General features: G+C 40.2%; 1 protein-coding gene across 16 annotated transcripts in view; it reads right to left on the bottom strand.

Annotated features, from left to right (window-relative positions):
* MICAL3 (microtubule associated monooxygenase, calponin and LIM domain containing 3) overlaps nucleotides 1–20184 on the bottom strand; it is a 160796-nt gene that overhangs the window by 82488 nt on the left and 58124 nt on the right. For 13 of the 16 annotated variants that reach the window (XM_064735605.1, XM_064735721.1, XM_064735620.1 and 10 more), the window contains exons 3-17: nucleotides 18852–19059; nucleotides 17399–17515; nucleotides 16607–16708; nucleotides 15874–16029; nucleotides 15241–15341; nucleotides 14009–14266; nucleotides 13339–13454; nucleotides 11932–12058; nucleotides 11317–11410; nucleotides 10036–10183; nucleotides 8588–8784; nucleotides 7586–7698; nucleotides 7039–7101; nucleotides 6114–6287; nucleotides 5019–5111 (exon numbers count right to left, since the gene is read on the bottom strand). In XM_064735605.1, the coding sequence (XP_064591675.1) occupies nucleotides 5019–5111; nucleotides 6114–6287; nucleotides 7039–7101; nucleotides 7586–7698; nucleotides 8588–8784; nucleotides 10036–10183; nucleotides 11317–11410; nucleotides 11932–12058; nucleotides 13339–13454; nucleotides 14009–14266; nucleotides 15241–15341; nucleotides 15874–16029; nucleotides 16607–16708; nucleotides 17399–17515; nucleotides 18852–19059 (2067 nt within the window). The remainder of the gene's footprint in view (nucleotides 1–5018; nucleotides 5112–6113; nucleotides 6288–7038; nucleotides 7102–7585; nucleotides 7699–8587; nucleotides 8785–10035; nucleotides 10184–11316; nucleotides 11411–11931; nucleotides 12059–13338; nucleotides 13455–14008; nucleotides 14267–15240; nucleotides 15342–15873; nucleotides 16030–16606; nucleotides 16709–17398; nucleotides 17516–18851; nucleotides 19060–20184) is intronic. The other 3 variants (XM_064735667.1, XM_064735695.1, XM_064735729.1) reach the window with 1 other exon arrangement.

Genomic DNA, 20184 nt, shown 5'->3' with positions numbered 1-20184 from the left:
AAATCAGCTAAAGCCACAGTGTATCTGAAGCTGAGACCCAAGGTTTTACCCAGAGCCACACAATCACATTTGACAGTCAGTGAACACAGATTTGTATCAATCAGCAATTAAACCAACAGCTTTTGAGTCAAGGTCTTACAATCAGTTAAAGGCAAAACTTGGAACTCTCCATAGCACAATTGGACTGCTCTCTTTGCTTCATGAAACACTACTTATTGCTGAGCCTTAAAATGCTTAAAAATATCCATCCTGTTGACCTAATTACTCTTGCTTGCAGCTCATTACTAATACAATTCAAGTCTCAGTGTTCTGCTCCCAGCTCCAGATCTCTTCTCTCTTACAGACATTACACCATCTCAGGCAAACTAAAATGTACTACATTCTGTTAGAACACAAATCCAGCTGCTTTATAGATAAAATGGAGCTGTATTTAATAGTCTGCATATTACACAATGCACATACATGTCCTCAGTTTAACACACCAGAAAACATGCCCTTCTAGTACTGTACTCCTTGTTATGTAGGGTCTTTTTTCTCCACAATTTCTTGTTTATTAATGAGCCTTCAGCCTGATTTTTCTTTTCCTGCTGAAGTCTCACCAGAGCATATCTGGAAATGGTTGCAGTGGGAAAAAACAAAATGCTGTGTACCCAAAGCCAGTGTTAGATAAGGCTCTAAAAAACTGCACGTGGTGTAGACATATTACAGATGTTTATTACTGCCCTTGCAGACGAGCTGGCACTAACATCTGTTTGGGTGCTCTCTTCCTTTTCAACAAAACAGTTAGATAAATAATACACTCCTCTATCTCAAACAGATGCTAAAAGCAGCTTAAACTGAAGCATATGACTTTGCACTGCAGTGGATAAGGAACATTTATATGTTGTTTCAAAAGGCTTAGCTATGAAGTCACTCATTTCTAACTGAAAGCATGGCAACCTTCTCAACCACAGAGCTGCTCATGGATTTTCATCTGTCCATGGCCAAATTTGCATTTCAAATGTCAAAATTTTCACAAAGTTGCTTCTTTTTCCAAGGCAAATCTCAGAATATAATATTGGATGAATGCATGAAGTAAGTATTCCATCAGCCCTACAGCAGAGTGTATTTCTGAGCATGCAAAGAACAGGATGACTAGAGGAAAGCAGAAAATAATCAACATATTTAAATAAAACATTCAGGGTAAAAAAGCAGTATTTGCAGAAGTCATTGGTGTTTTAAGTTCTCTCCTGTTGAGGTTTCAGCTCTTGATGCCTGTGGTCATCTCAGTCACTGCTCATCTTCAAAAAACACAGTTCCAACAAAAGTATTGCAAAGCTTGCACTTCTGCCCTTTGTCACACTTTAGGGAATGGTCTCAAAAGAATAAGCAGCAGATGTCCAGAGGCAGAAAAGATGTGCACCAAAAAACACGGGATCTTCATCTTACAACTATCTTTGTACACATCAAACATGATTTAAGCTCATGTATGACACACAAAAGCTGCTGCTGACAAGAGACCTACAGAACAATAGAAGACTGCTGAAGGCTACAAGATGAAGGTCTGGAAAACCAGGGCAAAATTCAATTTAAAAGGCTTGTCTCTCACACCATGTCCAGTCAGATCCTCTTCTGGATATACCATATGGCTTTCAATGGCTTCATGATCCTGGATGAGATGCTCTTTGCCAAAAGCAGCCAAAATGGCTCAGAAAGCATAGAGCACATGATGGAAGATGTTCTTATACAAGTAGGCATTGCCTTTCCAAGAGAGACAGCATTAAAGGTCTTGTGATGACAGTAAAAACTGCTTCAGAACAGATTCTGCCAGGATTTCACTCTTCTAGGAATTTTCTCTTAGCAAGGTACCTCTACCTCACCAATACAACACACAGAGGTATCCTGCCTTACAAGCTCAAGGAAACTGCTCACCTAATATCTTAATGCAAGGGTAAAGAAAGATTCTAGATTTAAACTGGTAAGCAAGTACAGCTAAGGATCTCCACCTGACAGATACCAGCAGGCAATACCCCAAGGCAGATGCCACTTTCTCTTAAGAACTGTGGGTCCAACCCAGACCATTTCCTTTGCAATTCTTTTCCTTGCAACCACTCTTATTCTTTTGCAATATACTTTCTTCTTCCATGCAGTTTCCAAAAGACAGGAAGAACCAAACCTGTCAATCATATAACTGCCCTTCTCCCAAAGAGAGGATCTCAACTTCATTTTGCCAGCTAGTAAGAACATTAAGGAACCTGTGCTTTCTCTCAGTAACACCCAACACCTCCCCTTTGCCCCCTTAGGAGCTGCTTTGCTCCTCTACAAAGCACTCTCTCCTAGAAGGTAATTGCTATGTGATATATTCAGTCAGTAGCAGAAGTTTTGCTCCTGAACTTCAACACCTCTGCCAAAAGAGAAACCTTTCCAAAAGCTTCGTGAACAGTTCTTTGTAGCAAACATATCATCCCTAAAGAATTGTCAGAAGCAATAGTAATCCTTTAGAGCATGAGCAGTGACAAAGCTCTGGAACGGCTGCCTGGGGAGGTGGGGGAGTCACCATCCCTGGATGTGTTTAAAGAAAAACTGGATGGGTGGAGTCACCATCCCTGGATGTGTTTAACAAAGCCTGGATCTGGCACTGGTGCCAGGGTTCAGTTCAGGTGTTGGGGCTGGGTTGGACTCAATGATCTTGAAGGTCTCTTCCAACCTGGTCATTCTGTGATTCATGACAGGTCCTGGTATTCAGCATCACTTCTGTGTTGGCAGTCTGTCACCCAGGGATGAGCTACAAGCCAGAGTGACCAATGTCACCACAGAAGGCCAGTCCAGCACCATCAAAAGGTGCAGTCTCACAACTATCAGGTTCTGCCTGCCAAAGCAATCAGAACCAGAAATCTCAGCAGCCAGCTGAGGTACTGCTCCAGCAACAACTTCCTGCAGGAGGGGATTTCTGTCCAGGCTAGGCAAAGCTGGCTGCTTGGCTCAGTGGTCTCAGCTGTCTCTGTTCAGACAAGAATAAGTGGCTCTGTGCATCCATGGCTTTTGAATAAAGGTAACCCATATTCTTCCCTTCCCCAGGAACACAGTGAGGAACCTTTGCAACTGGAACCCTATCAGTGAGGCTTTGGTCCTTCTGCATCCTGCAGATTTGGCATCCTTGAGACCCAGTTTTATACTTCTTCATTACAAAAGCACTGCAAATCCTGCAAGACATCTGGACCCAGGAATCAATCATCTTCTGTTGATGCAGCAGAACTAATCAAGGAAAGATCATCTCCATGTGTAATACAGAGAGGGAAATCATCCACACAGGGCAATCACTGCCAGTGTTGAAAAAAATAATTTAAATCCTCTGAAAGTAAAATTGCTGCAGAAAGATTTTTCAGAGATATGCCCTACACTTCTTCCTATACAGACATGCTATCAACATCAAGGAAGAGGAGAAGGATTTTTTCTTCCTTTTTAAAAATTTCTTTTCAGTTGTGTAGTGCAGGTATAAACAAAAACAAAGAAACCCCAAAAAAATGCTCCCTGGTGAGGAGACAAATCCTCAATAAAAACAGGAAATAAAACTTTGTCCTTTTTTTTCTATCAATGACAAAAGAATGGCAATAAGAACTTTTGTGTTTCACTATAAAGACTTAATTATAAAGCCTTCATAAACTTTCAGGAACAAAGTCAAATAGAAATCTCAAGGGTGCAGGAATGTGGCATTTTCCAAGTGCTAAAACAGACAGCCAGTGCAATCCAGTTTTTCTTTTTCTAAGAGGTAATATAAGCAGTGCTCATCAACTCACTTAATATTGTACAGCTTTTTTGCTTCAGGGTTTTTTTCCTGCCTTAATAAGTATTCTTGTGAAATAAAATTTGCCTGAATCATGAATTATGTGAATCCATCTCAAAATGTTCATCAGCCTATAAAGAAGATTTTGATGAGAGAAATGGTAGAAGAACAAACACTGAGTCAGAAAAGGAAAGCATCCTCACAATAATTTCCCTGGACTTATGTCTTCTTCCTTGAAGAGAAATCTTCTAGATCAGGGCACCAGTCATGACGTGCAGAATTAATTGTGCTGAATGTCTCAGACACAAAGATCACTATGAATCCATATTCATCAAGGACAGTGAATTTCCAAAGCAGTGTCATCTTCTTCCTCTTGATCCAAAGTACACCGATTAAACTACAGCTAGAGAGAAGCAGATGTTTCTCCAAATTATGGCTGTCAGCAAAATACCTCTGAGCTCTCTCAGAAACATGAAGAGGCCATTTGCACAGAGAAACCAGTGAGGTGGTTCATAGATGAGGCATCATAGATGAAGCCAGTGAGGTAAGTATCATAAAATGCCTGAAAAGATCACAGAAGCCTTAGTTTTGGAATGCACATGGCTGAAAGAAAAACAGCAGCAATGACAATGGCCCAAAATATTGGAGAGAAAGTAAAATTTGATACCTGCTGATTTTTCTGCTGTTGGTCCCTATTCTGTAGAAGAAAACCTAAAATGTACTGAATTCACAGCAACACAAGAGTCTGCAAAGCAACAAGTGTGAGAAGCTGGCAAGGAAAGCTGCATTAAAGGAATGGAAACCACAGGAAAATCTCCTGCAACTACACAACCTAAGATTTCACATAGGACTAGCAAAACTGATAACCAATTTTACTACTTAAATAAAGGAAGAGCTTTAGTATCATAGATGATAAGATCTTTTTACCTCATAAGTTTCCATAATTGGTTACACTGTTTCCCTTATTTCTAACAGAAGAATCTAGAAATTCTACGGCAAAAATTTCTGCTGCAGCATCCATGAAAGTCCTGGTAAGTTGAAACTATCACAAGAAGGCAGGGAAAATTTGCTTAAATATTTTTGAAACATTAAACCATACATCATCACCAAAGGGCAATCAATGTTGACTTTATTCACTGGAATATAAAATAACAGACTCAGACAAGGTGTTGGAAAAGAACTGGCTTAAAAGCACAACAGTGATGGGTGGTGCTGGGTGAGGAGGTGCAATGTAGTGAGAATGAGTTTTCTTTACCTGTTTCCACTGGGGTATGGGGGCAAGCCGGCCCTGCTCTCGTCTGCTGGATGACTGGCTGTGGACACGCTCTTGGTAAGGCAGGACAGGTGGCTGCATGCAGGTTGTAGGGAAGGTGGGACCAAGGAGGAAAGATAAAATAGTGAAGGAAACTCAAAGAAAGCCATAGGAATGGAATACAGATTAAGACAGACAAACATTTAAGAAAAAAATATAGGGTAGGGGGGAATTCATTTAGCAAGTAAAATATTAAAAGGAAAAAAATCATCCAAAAATGGGAAATATCACATATTTTTGGACCTTTCCTTTCATTTGTTTCTTCAAATCATTGGCTGAGTATGCCAGCCAATGTGTAGCAGCTGAAGAAACATTTTATGGTGTGGATACACATGTCCATTCTGATTATGTTACACTACAAATGCTGGTATGTAGGGTGGCAGAGACAAACTTGAGCTGGCTTTCAAGCAGCCAGGTCAGGTCCCACTCACGATGTGGCCATGGCACAGAGCTTGGCACGGGCTGTGGGGATGGACTCATGCAGCAGAGCAAGGACTCTGGCACTTAAACCACACTGAGCCTCATCCTGCCGACACTGCACTGCCAGCAGCAGCTTCAAGTGACTCAATCTAACTTCAAAGACAGCTAGCCTGCAGTGCAGCAGCCCAGATACCATCCTGGAGAACAAATGAGCCTCACTTGGAATGACACTGACATCCTGATTGCCAAGAAACTCCCAGGCATTTATCTGCTGCACATACACACATACAAAGCTTCATCACAGTTCACAAGAACAAACAGATGTAACCTGATATGAAAATGTTCACATCGGAAATCAAATGGTTGTTCTTAAACAGCATAAGGAGAACATTCTTGGAAAGCTTTTAAAGAGCAATAGTAGTTATAAAAGAAACTCAATTGCTGGTCTTCTCCACCCTGTACTAGTAAAATTTAAGCTTTGGGTAAACTTCACTCTTCTTTAGGAGAGCCTTTGAAGTAGAAAAGCAACACTAGCACCGAGTCTTGAGAAATGCATGCTGTCACCCATGGTTTTCCTCTTTAATTCCAAAACAAAGGGGTTTATTTTCCATTTCCTACCTGTCTTCGCAAGTGTGAGGACGGCACTGGTGCATTCTCTTCAAACTTGGCCAGCAGCTGGGTTGCCATGGACTTGACTTTGTTCTGATTCCCAATGGCAGCATCAATTCTCCTCTCTGTCAGGGCACTCACCAGTGTGGGCCTTTCTTCTCTGTAGCTCCGTGGGAGGTCCTCCTAACAATCAGTGACATCAAATTTAACAAGACACAACCAGACCACCTTCTCCTTTCTATCCCTTTGCTGTGAGAAGTCTCTTACACTAGAGATAACAAATCTCTCAGCCTCACATGAAAGCTCAGATTTTAATTTCCTTTGGCAAGTCATCAAATGTTAAACTTTACTGATCTTTTCAATCTTATTTGATACCTACCAAAAAACCTCAGCTGAAACACCCCTGTGAAGCCCTTGACATAAACCAAAGGCTCATCTTCAAACAACAAACCCAAAGCACTGAATTTTAATTCACCTGTACCATTTGGCTACAAACACTGAATTTAAAAAACTGCCTTGTGGGCATACTGGAAATGTTTGGATTTTGCATAAACCAAAGTTAAAGTTTAAATATGCATCAAGCTTCTGACAATACCAGAAAACTTCATTGAGAAGTTTTGAGTGTTGCTGTCCTCATCAAACCATAGCAATTTGCAATAAAAACAGAATATCAGGGAACTGTAACATTTCACTTGTAGTATTATTCACTTGTAGTATTATTATAGTAGTATTATGTAGTATTCTTTCATAAACATTAATAAAATATTAGCACTAAAGATACCATTAAAGTGTAACCTCTGAAGAAGAATTAAATTTTATCTAAAAAATCCTATATAATCCCTGCTTGGATATTAAAAAAATGAAAGAACTGAAGTGGGGAAAAACGTACCTACCATTAATTTTGCTCCCTGACACCTCTCACTGTAATACTTACATCCTCAGATTGGCTGGTTTTTCTCCTCTTTCCTGCACCATCCAGTTCCTTTTCTTTTTTGTCCTGAAAACAGAAGGAAGAGGGGAAAGAAAACAAAAATAACTCGCATACCTCTCTGGGCTGAGATAAGTGTCATCAGTGCTCTTAATCAGTTTAGTTGCAAAGCTTATTTAATTCCCTGTGCTCATTCTCCATTTGTTTAAGAAAAGAGGTGTTTTCCTAGATACTCCTCAGGGGATTGTAACTTTCCACTGGACAATTCTTCAACACTTTCAAATCATTAAAAATTGAGCAACTAGCTATGTTCCAAGAGAAAATATATGCCCAAATACTACCACAAGGCTAAGCTTTTAAGACTAAAAAACACCTCTAGGAGTACATACTAGAGATGTAATTTTGCAGTCATAAAGGTCATGTATTTTCCCATACCAAGGGCTGGTGAGCACATGGTCTCTTGCAAACTAACAAACACTCACACCTGCATTTTTAGCACCATGCTTAGACAGCAGGCTGCTGTCCAAGTGCCCCCAGGGCTGTGCCTGCTTACCTTGGGAGTGCGCTTCCGAGAGATGCTTTGTCCCAGTTTGCTGAGGAAGGAGATGGGAGACTTGGTACTGGCAATCAGGGCAGCCTTTTCCTCTGCATTCAGCTCCAGGCTATCTGTTAGTGACAACAGGCACAACAAGGGAATGCCATGAAGTTTTTTCTGTGGCGCTGTTATTAAATACTCAACTGAAGGACTCGCTGATTGTTTTTAACATAGCAGTCTTTTTCTTAAATTCTCAGAAATTCTCACGATTTCTAAATTTTGCACAAAATGACTTATGTCTAGAATTAATACCTTTCTCATCTATTCTGCTTTTTCATTTTGCTCAAAGCAGTTCTTTCAGGGTTTATAACCACCTGTGTTTATTTACTTTTATATTTAAAGAACATGAGCATCAGTATTCTTAAAAAGAGTACAGAATTTTAGAAATAATACATTACACTTACTGTATTTTTAAAAGGCTATTAAACCCAATTTTTTCCCCTTGCCAGAGAGACACATGTGAATTAAGATCACCAGTAATAAAGAGCTGTAACAACATTATCAATATTTAAAGGCTGGCCATATTGATTTGGGTTAGGTAATTACATCTTTCAGTTCTGATTAAAGATATTTTGTTCCAAAGATGGCCTGAATTTAGTCTCACCATTCACAGATGATAAATAGGTATAAAACTCAGCTGGTGTTTTGAAATTACTTGTTCAACAACTACTAGCAAGGCACATTAGTTAAGACAAACAATAGTAAGAAAGCAGAAAATTTATCTAGTAGTGCTGAAGTGAACTTTTGAGGACACTATTGTATATTAACTCCTTTTTTTGCTCCTGCTGCTGCTAACATGGTCTTTATCAGCACCAGTAACAAGTCAACATTTTGTAATGTAAAGCTACAGTGAGTAACTACTCAATGTGCTCTTGCAGAAGCAGCATGAAGGTGACTGAAGCACCCACATTCACCCTGGAGCAGCCTTTAAATCCCACAGAAGTGCCCCAAACTGCTTACCACTAGAGGGGATGGTGTCTTTGAACATCTCATAGAACTGTGTGAGGTACATCACCATGGACAGCTTATCTGGCTCTCCAACAGATGCCATTTCCTTTCCAGTCATAATGGGAGAGATCCCAAACTCTTTCTCAGCGATGTCAAAGGCCAGTTGGTTGTTCTTCTCCACATCGTGCTCATCCAAGGAATCAAAGTCTCTGCAAGGGGCAAAAAGAGGCCTTGCAGTGAACCAAGCAGAAACCAGTCTTCTGAAAGAACTCAGACATCCATCTTTTTTTTTCACTTGAAATCTTAATTTTATTTGCCACCAACATGGCAAAGTTGATGCTAATTAACCTACAGTGAACTTCAGCTCAAATATATGCTTTTAAAATTTGTTCGCTCCTGTTAAACACCTAGACTTTTCTTCTTAAAAAGCATCATCCTCTGAAATACATCTCCACTTCCTCCTCTACTGGAAGACTGTACAGTGCCTCCTACATAAAATCTTCTGTGCACCTGGAACTAAATTAAATCTTGACTTTTTGTCCCCTTTTCTCCTGACTGATCCACATTTTTATCCTGCTGTCTTTTTCCAAAACTTGTATAACTATATGAAAAACTATAGCTTGTAGAGAGTTACATGAAGCATTTTAAAAGCTGTTTGAACTCCCCACAAGCTATAAAGCTATTAAACAGTGTAGTTCATGTTTACTTAAGTACACTAATACAGAAGTAATTCAGTGCATATGGATTGGAATAACTCCACATTTTTTCAGTATGTTTTACAGTGGATTATGTCTTCAAGTACAGCTCTAGAATTTACTTTTTCTGATGTCTCTTTGGGGAGTTGGAGACATTTCAGAATAAAGTACAAGAATCTTTGCTGTCATCACTTTTTGCAGCCAGTGTTTTCCCATTCCAGAATCTGGGCACTATTTTACCCAATACGTCACTGAAGAGGACACCTCTGCCATTCACCCAATCACCAAGTCAGTATGCAAACAGTAACAACCTCTTCATTTAGGCTGTGGATCACTACTTCCAGAAAGAGCAGCCTCAAAGTCTTTAGGAAACACTGCTTTATAAAACAGGAAATTTATAAAGGGCTATGCAGAGACTTGTTTACAAGAGATTTAACTGAAGCTATGAACTGTTCCTTACTCACTTCACACATAAAATTTGTCAGTCAATAATGCTTTCCAGTCAGTACCAATTTGAAGCTTAATTCTGCCAAATCATCCAGAAGGGAAAATGACAACACATTTATTTTCAAATTCATCAAGCTATCATGACCTTCCATTCTGCCAGTGAATCACTGGATATTGGTTTCCATCAAGTTTAATTGAATTCATTTCAATCTATTTCTTCATAAGTCACAAATGCACTGCCTCCAACTCCATATTATTAGTTCCAAACACCACTAATTTCCTGCTCCTCCCAGTGATTTGAAGCAGCCAGTTACTCACATTAGGTCTGGACGGTATCTGTGGATAATGGCACACAAAGCTAAGCCACTTTTCCATGACATTGTCAGATCTGTCACATTAACACCAGCATATCCATCAGTCTGCCTCTGGCACCAACTGAGCAATTTACTAGAGCGAGCTACAGACTCTGTCAAAAAAAAAAAAACACATTTTAAGATAGAAATGAACAACAGCTCAAATTCTAAGTACAACACAAACCCCCATAAATCAACAAGCAAAACTTTAATATAAAAAACAAGTTCTTTCTACAATGGGTAATGGAGGACAGGATTCTTATTTTCTTTCAAAAATACTATCAATATCTATTTTAGATCCAAGAAAGTATTTTTAATTCACTGAAAAGTAATTATCTAAGTTGTAACTTGCCAGACTTTTCACCCCAGCTATTGTAAAAGAGCCCCAGGAAATATAAAGCAACTGCAAAGGCTTGTTAAATATGATCAAAAGGACATACAGTAGCAATGTTCTCTAAAGGCCAGATATACCATTTCTAGTGAAAGAACAGACAAATGTACTTCTGTAACTTCTTCTTCTCCCTTGAAAACTTTCCTTTAAAAGCACTGACCTATTCTGACCTTGTCTTACCAGAAGATCTGATGAGATTGCAGCCTAAAGGGACATGGCTGCAGGGCAAAGAGCAGAGACTACACAGCTCTTCAGCAGTGAAAGGGAGGCTTAGCAGCAAAGAGCCACTCTGGGAATCCCAAAACACTATCTGGGCATGCAAAGGGCAAAGTCTGACATAGCCCTCAGGGTAGAGACAAGAAGACAGCTACTGAAATGCTTATCACAAGGCATCTAGCTCTCAGAATAATGCAGGCAAAGTGAGGTTTCATTTAGTTGAGAGATGAGACAAAGAAAAGTAAAGCAGGAACATGCAAGACTGCACAAGCAATACATCCTGATACATTTGCAAGAGTTCTGAGTCTACTGTTAGAGTGAACTCAGTCCAGGCTTCTGCACTTCAAGCAAGGACAATGTAAGAAATAAAGGAAGTGAAAAGAACTGCCTATACAAACAAATGTGCTTAGAAAATTAACAGCACTATAAAGCAAGGGAAATTAGGCAAACAAAAATAAATTCCCATGCTAATGGAAACTTGAAAAATTGTAAGCTCAGACTGTTGACAAAACAATTACTGGATACATTTTCTAAATGAAGAGAATGGTTAAATAATACCCTACAGCCCTGCTGCTCTCTAGTTCCCGCACTGATCCAGCTCCAGAATACCAAAAGGAATAGGACAGCAGCCAGGCCTACCATTTCGAGTCAGCTTTGGTGTCCTGGAGTTCACAAAGTTCTCTATCTCCAGGTGAATGTCTTTCAAGTCTCCTGTATTATACAAGTGGCGTACCTAAAATGGCACACAAAAACATTTAAGATCATCAACATGCCATGCACCCCAGACACACAGAAATAACCAGAAGACAATAAGGAGACATCCCAAGATACGAAAAGGAAGATAAGTACAGGTAGGTAGCAAAAATCCTACCCCAAGGACCTCACAACAGCAAGGATCAGCTCATCAGTGCTGAACATAAAATCTGTTTTATTTTATGACTGCTGCTGCTCAGTGGATACCAAATTGCAACGACAGACTGCTAGACTGGATTATTACAAAGAAAATGCACATGCACACATAGAAAACACAAATTTATAGGTTTCCTGTATCATTATATCACAGTTAAAATTATCAAAATCAAACATTCCTAAAAGGGAATCTGTTCAAGTACAAAGTTTACTTTTGACTGATGCAACTTTCACTGCTTCCATGCTACACACACATCACTCTCTGCCCCCAAAACAATGGCACAGCTTCACCTGAGGGAAGCCACTGCAGATTGCAAGCACTCAGGAGCACCATTTGTGACTTACCTGCTGTGGCCTCAGGAAGTTGACGTTGATATTGGGATATCGGGTGGCAGGATCAATGCTGTAGTGGCTGAAGTTTTTACTCACGTTCTCCGGGGTGGTCTGAGGCAGCAGCCTATAAATGCTTTCCCTTGGGAAAATAACACAAAAAAAAAGTTTGGGGTTTTGTTTTGGTTCATCTGTTTTGTTTAAGCTTTGTGGTGGTTTGGGGTTTTTGGTTTGTTTTGGCTGGTTTGAGGTTTTGTTCTGTTTTTGTTTTTTTTTTTAAGAGATGTATCACTACTACTATGGCTAAGTAAACTCTGGAGAGATAAACATTCAAATCAGAAATCTAACCACTTCAGACACTGCATAGCTAACAGTCAGCATAACCATATTAAAATCTGCACTTTAATACAACTTCAGAATTCTAAAGGACAGAAGAGAACAATACATTAAGTGAAACTGAAGGGGGCTGCCCAGGACAATAAAGGCACTGAGATACAGGGAGGGCTCAGGAAGAGGGGCCACCAAGGGGACTGAAGCATTTGCCCTGTGAGGAGAGGCCAGGAGAACTGGGTCTGTTCAATATGTGGAAGAGAAAGCCCAGGGAAGATCTTACTGCTGTCTGAAGTGACTAATGGAAAGGTGATGAAGTCTGGCTTCAACAGCAACATTATTTTCCTCGCTGTTTTTTTAAATTCAAACAAATGGAATTTTAAGTATGAACTGTGCGATTGTGCAATTTTAGAAATTATACTATGGTTCCTGATGTTCAGAAGCTGCAGTTGCTGAAGTTTAAAATAGGACCTAGAAACTGTTGCTTTTACTCACTCTGTCTTCTAATTACCCGAGTTCTGATCTCCAAGAGAGTCCCTTGAGTCACCAAAACCACACTGGGGCAAAGCTGATTAACACATCAAGAACTCAATACTTCAAAAGAGACAAGATGCTGTTTGGCTTACATGAAACAAAGTGACCAAGGACAACATGAAAGATAGCAAGTCACAGCTTCCTTACAAGGAAATAATAAAAAGTATTCACAAGATAATAGGAGACAGCAAGAACTTTTGTATCTGGTACTTTAAATGCATCTACATCTTCATTTGGTTTACCATTGAAGGGCTGGTGACAGTCAGGCTCAATTTGTCCGTGCAATGTCAATAAGCACCTAAAAAAAGATTCCTCATCTAATCTTTTAAAACTAGGACCAGGAATAGCAACATTTCTTACTCATCCATATACTTCAGTTTATCAACTCCTTTGAAATTTTTTTCTTTAACTGAATTATACCCTCATGCATTCTCTAAAAACAGTGAGAGTCTGTATCTCTCATTCTGTCTACATATTTGTACTAAAAGAAACTGTAATGAATGATGAGATGTTGGAGGATTGGATTAGAACTGCAAATGTATTCACTTTCTCCATTACCTCTCTGCAAGGACTTCCAAAGGACTGGCTCCGAGCGACCAACTTCGTACCATCCAAGCAGAGTCCATTGCAGCCAAAAATCCCCTGGCTATTCCAGTTCCCATAGGCCAAAACGGCTGATATTACAGGTTACCAAAGGAAAAAAAAACAGAGAAAGGAAAAGCATCACTTAGGGAAAATCTTAAAGAAGTATCAAGTACATATTCAGGCAGTAATGTGCTGGGAAATTATAACTCAGTAATTAGCTTCAAGTTCCACTCCCACTGGGCTAGAGGAAACCAGATGTACAGTGAACAACTCAAGAGCTCTCCCAAAGCCAGTGCTCCTCTATTTCCAACAGTAATTCATAGCCTGGGGTACCTTAACAGCTTCTCTTCAAGACAGCACTTTTTAAACTAACTACAAAATGCTAACTACTAGCAGGCCTACAGTGGGTTCTCTACAGAGTCAACAAGAAGCAGATGGAACAGACAGAACTTCAGAAAAAGCTCTGCACACATTTTCTTAAGCACGATCATTACCACGCTAAAAATTCTGTTTTCCCAACACTCCCACCCTTCCTTCCAACCTCCCACTTTCTTCTATAACAAACAGCAGCTTTCCTTAGAGCGCCTCTCTGTCAGGCACACGGATCTCAGCGGTTTGTGCTCATTCGGGGCTGACCACGAACCTCCAGCAGGCTGTCCCCGACCAGTGCCACGAGGAGCTGGTGGCCGTTCTGCTCGCGCACCAGGGCGGCGTTCTCGGAGGCGTACATGCACGTGAAGTCAAACATGGCCACGTCGGGCTGCCCGTAGTGGTTGATGGCAAAGTCCAGTGAGGGCAGCTGCTGGTTCGTGGAGAAATCTGCTGCCTCCCTGGCATAGTTCAGCAAAGCCTCCTGGTCCACGTTCTCCCGGGACAGCAAGACCTCCGTGTCAGCATGGTCCTGCCAAAACCAGCGCAGTTAAAGTGCCGTGGTCAAACCCACAAGTTTGTTTTAAGATTGGTATATATTGTAGCTGGCATTAAAATTCTGAGAAATCTACTCATACAAATTTGCTTGCTAATTTCTTTCATTCCTATGTGTGTTACTACTTCCAGAAGAAAATCTACTGTATTTGTGGGGTGCCTCATGGCAAGAAGCAATGATGAATCCGACTCCATGCTCTCAAAAAGCTAATTTATATTATATTAAAGAATGCTATACTAAACTATACTAAAGAATACAGAAAGGATACTTACAGAAGGCTAAAAAGATAATAAAGAAAACTTGTGACTCTTTCCAGAGTCTTGACACAGCTTGGCTCTGACTGGCCAATAAGTCAAAACAATTCATGTGAAACCAATGAAACAATCAGCTATGAGTAAGCAAACATATTCCACATGTGGCACAACACAGGAGAAGCAAATGAGACAAGAACTTGTTTTCCTTTTTCTCTGAGGCTTCTCGGCTTCCCAGGAGAAAATCCTGGGTGAAGGGATTTTTCAGAAAATATGACTGTGACAAAAATCTATAGATCTTTTATTGCAAACAGTAATGAGTCCTGCTTGCATTGCTGACTGTGAAAGGGCTAAGAAACTTTTGAGTATTTTTCATTCCCATAAAATAAGAGAAGCTCAAGTAAGCTATTAAATGTTCCTTCAGAATATTTTATCTTAGCATGAGCAAAACTCCCAAATCTACAAAAGGAGACAAATTTGAAGAGGACAGGTTTTGTAACATTTGTCTGATGATTTACAATACTTCAGAAGGGCATTAACTGCCTTTTAGAACACAATTACATTCATGTTCTAAAGTAACAACTGTAGAAAAACATTATGTGATGGAGGAGAAGCACATTTTCCTACTTTCACCTTACCAAAAGTAAATTATCACCACAATTTCAGCTTACAGAGAATACAGGAGAAGTTAATACCCACATGCCGTATCACTCCTTTATCCAGCAAGCTCTGCTTTTTGGCAGTCATGACAAAGTAGTGTGTATCATCCTTGTAGTAGACAATGTTCTCCAAGTCAATGCCTTGTGACAGAACAAAAGACATGGTAATGAAGGAACAAGTTAGGAGTTATGTGCAACAGAAGTTCTACCAGAAGAAAGCAAATTGAAACTGCATGATTAGAAAGAGAATATGCCAAGCAACTTTCTTCCTTGTTCTGGGTGACTTTAAAATCTGAACTGTCAACAAAACCACAGCACATTTCACCTGCATAAAGCTACCTCTTTTAAAAACTCCATTTATCATCACTCTAAGGTTTGCATTCAGATGTGGAGTGCAAAAACAAAACTCTGGATTCATGACCTCTTCCCATTTAGGGCTTTGATTTCCTGAAAACCGTAAATTCTCCACTTCTGAATCAAAATGACGCATAACTGCTTTGTACAGCAGAATAGCTACAAAAATAGGGAAATCACATTTCAGAGGCAGCAATGACTGACTGCCTTGCACAAGATGTTTGTTTCTTGGTTAAACACATAAATCTGAGCTGCAAAATCGCAATTATAAAAACAAAGAGTTTATATTTCACTGGAAATCTGTCAAGTGCTGGCAAACCTGTGGCATCTCGGAGATCCTGGAAGAACTTCTGGTTGAAGATGAAGGCCACACCGCTGATCTCTTCTACTTTGGCTTCAGCTGTGGTGTTGCGATTGATGAAGTTTGCTGTGATAGCGATTGCAAGCTTGCCGCGGAATTCCTTCCGGCGAAACCCTGCAGGAAGGATAAAGTGGCAAAGCTGAAAAGCAAACACACCTTCAGAGAGGGATCAGTGTGCCACAGACAGGTGCACTCACATAGTAAAGGGAGAGAAGGGAATTGATGAGCTACAAACTCCTCCAAAGAGGAAACAACAATTGCTTCATCAGAAAAGTGTTGTTTAGGGAAAAAGCTCCCCACCACTCTCTCATCTCTGTTCCTAAAGCTGCAATTTCCAATTAAAAACAAACAAAAAGGGATTCTCTGCTACAAAGAATAATACTCAACACCTCAGTTCCTACACCCAAAGGTAGGAGTGACAATACTACTTAACTAAAGAAAAAATGTAGGAAAAATTATCCAGATCAAAAACCCTTATGTCTTTATTAGTTTAGAGGAAGAAAACAAACACCACCCACATCTCTGCTATAAATGGATTTTTATATGGACTTTTAATCTCCCAGTCACTTGTCACCTGTCCCTATCACACTATCAAGTGTCTTTCCAGATGTTGATTGGTGTGTTAAAGGCCACTTTTGTTCCAACAAATTTAAGAATAGCTTCTGTTTGGAGGTGAATTATGAACCATTACCTTCTAAGGTGTTTCTCCTGCCATCCCCTCCAATGATTACTTCAAACTCATACTCAGACACTGGATGGGTTTTGGGATGGACCAGTGCACGCCAACCTATTCCTGTAGATAAACTCCAAGTTAGCGACACTATAAATGGCAGTAATAATAGAAAAAAATTAAATAAAACCAGTTCTTACTATCAATAAATCCTTCAACACACAATCAGTCAAGAAACCCTGCAGGACAGCTACACTGATGACAGGGCTATTCCTGAAGCAGCAATTCCATGTGAATCAGAGGTAAACATAACTCTGCTAAAACTCCCCTAATTCCTTTAAGAGCCCCCTACAAACTTCTCTACTGCCTATACAATTAATAAAAGGCCAAACTACAAGTAAGCTACAACTCCTGTGGTGATCAGAGAACAGGTTTCACAGTGATACCAAAAGCATTACAAGGATCATTCACCAATGTAAATACACTTAGTGAATGCAAAGAAAGGAGTTGTTTTAAAATGTTATCAAAATGTTACATAATAGGCTTAAGTATTTTAGAAGCAATTACAATTTACCATGTCTTGGTCTATTTCTGTGCAGTTCTCCTGGTGACTTTGTTTCATTCAGTAACTAATTTGGATTTGCCACTAGAAAAAGCAAATCCTACTAAAAATCCAAGCAAAATGGATTAATAACTATTCTTATTAATGGGGCATGAGGAAAGGACCTAACATCATAAGCAGAATTAAGGAGTGTATCCTGTGTATCCTACCACAACTCCCCCTTCTCTACTGCCCATTTCAGTGCTACTTGCTTTCATTCTCCTGGTCCTCTGGAGGGTAAACGAGCCCCCGGAACTCCACGTTGACATGGATCTCTATTCCCAAGATCAAGGCAACCTTCAAAAGGATCAGCTGGAGCTGACGGATACCTGCAAGAAAAAAAGCAGGTTATAAAGAAATAGAAGGAAAAGAAAAGAGCCCAAGTGCCCATGTGTGTCTGTGTGACATTACTGATATCCTGACAAAGGCCAGCTGCTACTCCCTCTTCCCCACGGAGTTCCCAATGATTCATCCAGGCACCACTGGTGTGTGATTTCACAGCATCACACAGCTAAGAAAACTCTACACAGCTGAAAACCCAACCCTTTTCAAAGCATAAAAAGTAATTTTTTAGTGTTTCAGTCCCCTAACCAGCAACAAGGGTAACAACCAGGACGTGAGCTGCAGGAGAGGGAGGGAAGACAGCACAGGCAGGACTGCATTTGTCACAGATGGCAGAGAGCCACTGGATCAGCCTGGCTGTAATACTGACCTGCACTTCCATCCCAGCACCTCTGGGTTAGTGAGGGCACCTCTCTCCTCTTCAGGTAACTTTGGCAATGAGAATGAAAATTGCAGTGTGCAAACTCAATGAATTTGAAGAAAAACACCTTACTGTTATATTTCAGAAACTGAAACAAAAACATCCTTCACCCAAACACTAAATTTTAGCTGTGCTGATACACAAAAAAACCCCAAAATGCATAAAAATTGGAAGAATAAAAATGAAAATAAATTAGAGGGGAAAAGCAATCTGCAAGGCTGAAGTTACAAAGAAATCTTCCAGTTTTACCATTTGTTGCCAAATTAAAAAAAAAAGAAAGACAACACAGCCTGGTGGGCAACACCTGGTTGCGCCTTGTACAGTCAATTTTGGGGAAGAAAAAAGAAAAGAAAAATAACTCCTACTACACCAAAGCATTCAGCTTTCAAAGAGGACTGATTTAACAGAATACAAAAATCATCAAGATTATTCTCAGTTTTAACACAAACATCCATTTAATCAAAACATATCTTCATCGCTCTCCTGAACATGAACAAAGCCAAAACTGTTCCTCCTTTCTCCAGACTGAAATTCACAAGAATGTTCAAAAGCATGCACTTATTTTTCTTTACAAGTTGCTCAAGAGAAACAGAACAATGTGGCAGCTGCAGGAATGTATCAGCAAAAAACAGAAAAATTACCCATTAAAAGAAAAAAAAAGTTTGAGCTTTAAGTGTACTTTTCAGTGTAGGAAGAAGCTATGCCTTAGGAATGTCTAAGAGATGACAGATAAACATTGCATATTTTAATCTCATGACCAGCCCAGAATGCACGATGCAAAAGTAACGCTGAAACACACCACAAAAATTTGAGAGCAGGGACTGTGTAGGCTGAATGTTCACCCTCACCTTCCTCCCCCCAGGAAGAAGCAGTGCTGCTGTGCCAGCCCTGCCTGTACTCACTGATATGGTCTATGGATCCTGCACAGAATTTGCCGTAGAACTTTTTGGCGCCGAGGCCGCGGAGGTCGTGGATGGTGAAGGGCCAGAGGTGCAGCACGTTGTTGCGGGAGAAGGCGTCCCTCTTCTCTATCACCACCACCTTGGCTCCCAGGAAGGACAGGTCGATGGCTGTGCGAAGGCCACAGGGTCCAGCCCCAATTATCAGACACTGCAAAACAACAGCACTGAGTGACTGCACAGTCCTTGGACAAATGGGATTTCTGAGGCAGCTTCTGAGCATCCCACAGCTCTTAGGAAGAAGTGCTCTTGGTCTGAAACAAGCTGAAACCTCAGATCAGTCTGTTTCAACCTGCTAAGCTCTGCCATTGATAAGAAGAAACCATGACCTGAAAATTAAGTATATTGCAGAGCAGTGAAAATACTCAGGAAGCAGGCAAGTAAAACTGTGTGCTTGCAAGCCTTGCTCTAGGAAGAGCTGCCAAGTTATACTCTCCAAGTTACCTGGAGAACAGCAATATTTCTGAAGGCTTCTCCCTCCCACATTCCACTTCTTTTTCTTAAAAAAATAACAAAACAGAAAATCAAAACAACCCCCAAAAAACAAAAACAAAACCACTGACAAGTTTTCCTCTCATCTTCCAAACACTGAGCTGGTCTTTCTTAAGAATATCTTCAGTAGTATTGCAACAGCTACAGCAGACAAACACAAGACACTAATGTTTTAATAAACACCATCATTTGGAGTAACAGAATAAAAGAGTACCCAAGTCAGAGCACAATATTTTATGCCTTTGGTGTTGCATTGGGGCTTCTACTACTGCAGCAAAGGAGACTTCAGGGAAGTAGACATCATGTAAACAAAACCTTTGTGTGATCAGACAAATCTTTTCTCCAACCTAACCTTTGTCATATGAAAGGTCCTTCACCTTCCCTTATCTCTTTCCACTTTACTCACAAACACCATCAGATGCTAATAAACAACTCGAGAATGTAAAATACGCGCGTGTCTAGCGTTGAAGTACCTTCTGAGAACAGAATGATGCAGCAAAATACTCTGATTAAAAACCCAAGATAGTCAGGAGACACTTTTTACCCACAGAAACTGAGGTCCACAGAGAAAGTGTTGGTATGTGCAGTCACATAAATACAGTACACAGTCCATTTCTTCGTTTGTACTTTGGTTTCTATCGAGTAAACCAGAGACCTTGTTACGGAGGTGGCTGCTGCTGCTGCCACGTGATTCTTTTCCAGATCCTTATGGCTGCACAAGAAAGCTCTTTGAGAAACTCTTAATTATGCCAAAATTTAACTATGAGCCAGTGTTCTGATAAAT

This window comes from Zonotrichia leucophrys, chromosome 1A, assembly GCF_028769735.1.
Source record: "Zonotrichia leucophrys gambelii isolate GWCS_2022_RI chromosome 1A, RI_Zleu_2.0, whole genome shotgun sequence".
In the NCBI taxonomy this organism is placed as follows: domain Eukaryota; kingdom Metazoa; phylum Chordata; class Aves; order Passeriformes; family Passerellidae; genus Zonotrichia; species Zonotrichia leucophrys.
Note: the sequence above shows the minus strand (reverse complement) of the source record. Positions and strands in the feature narration are given on the sequence as shown.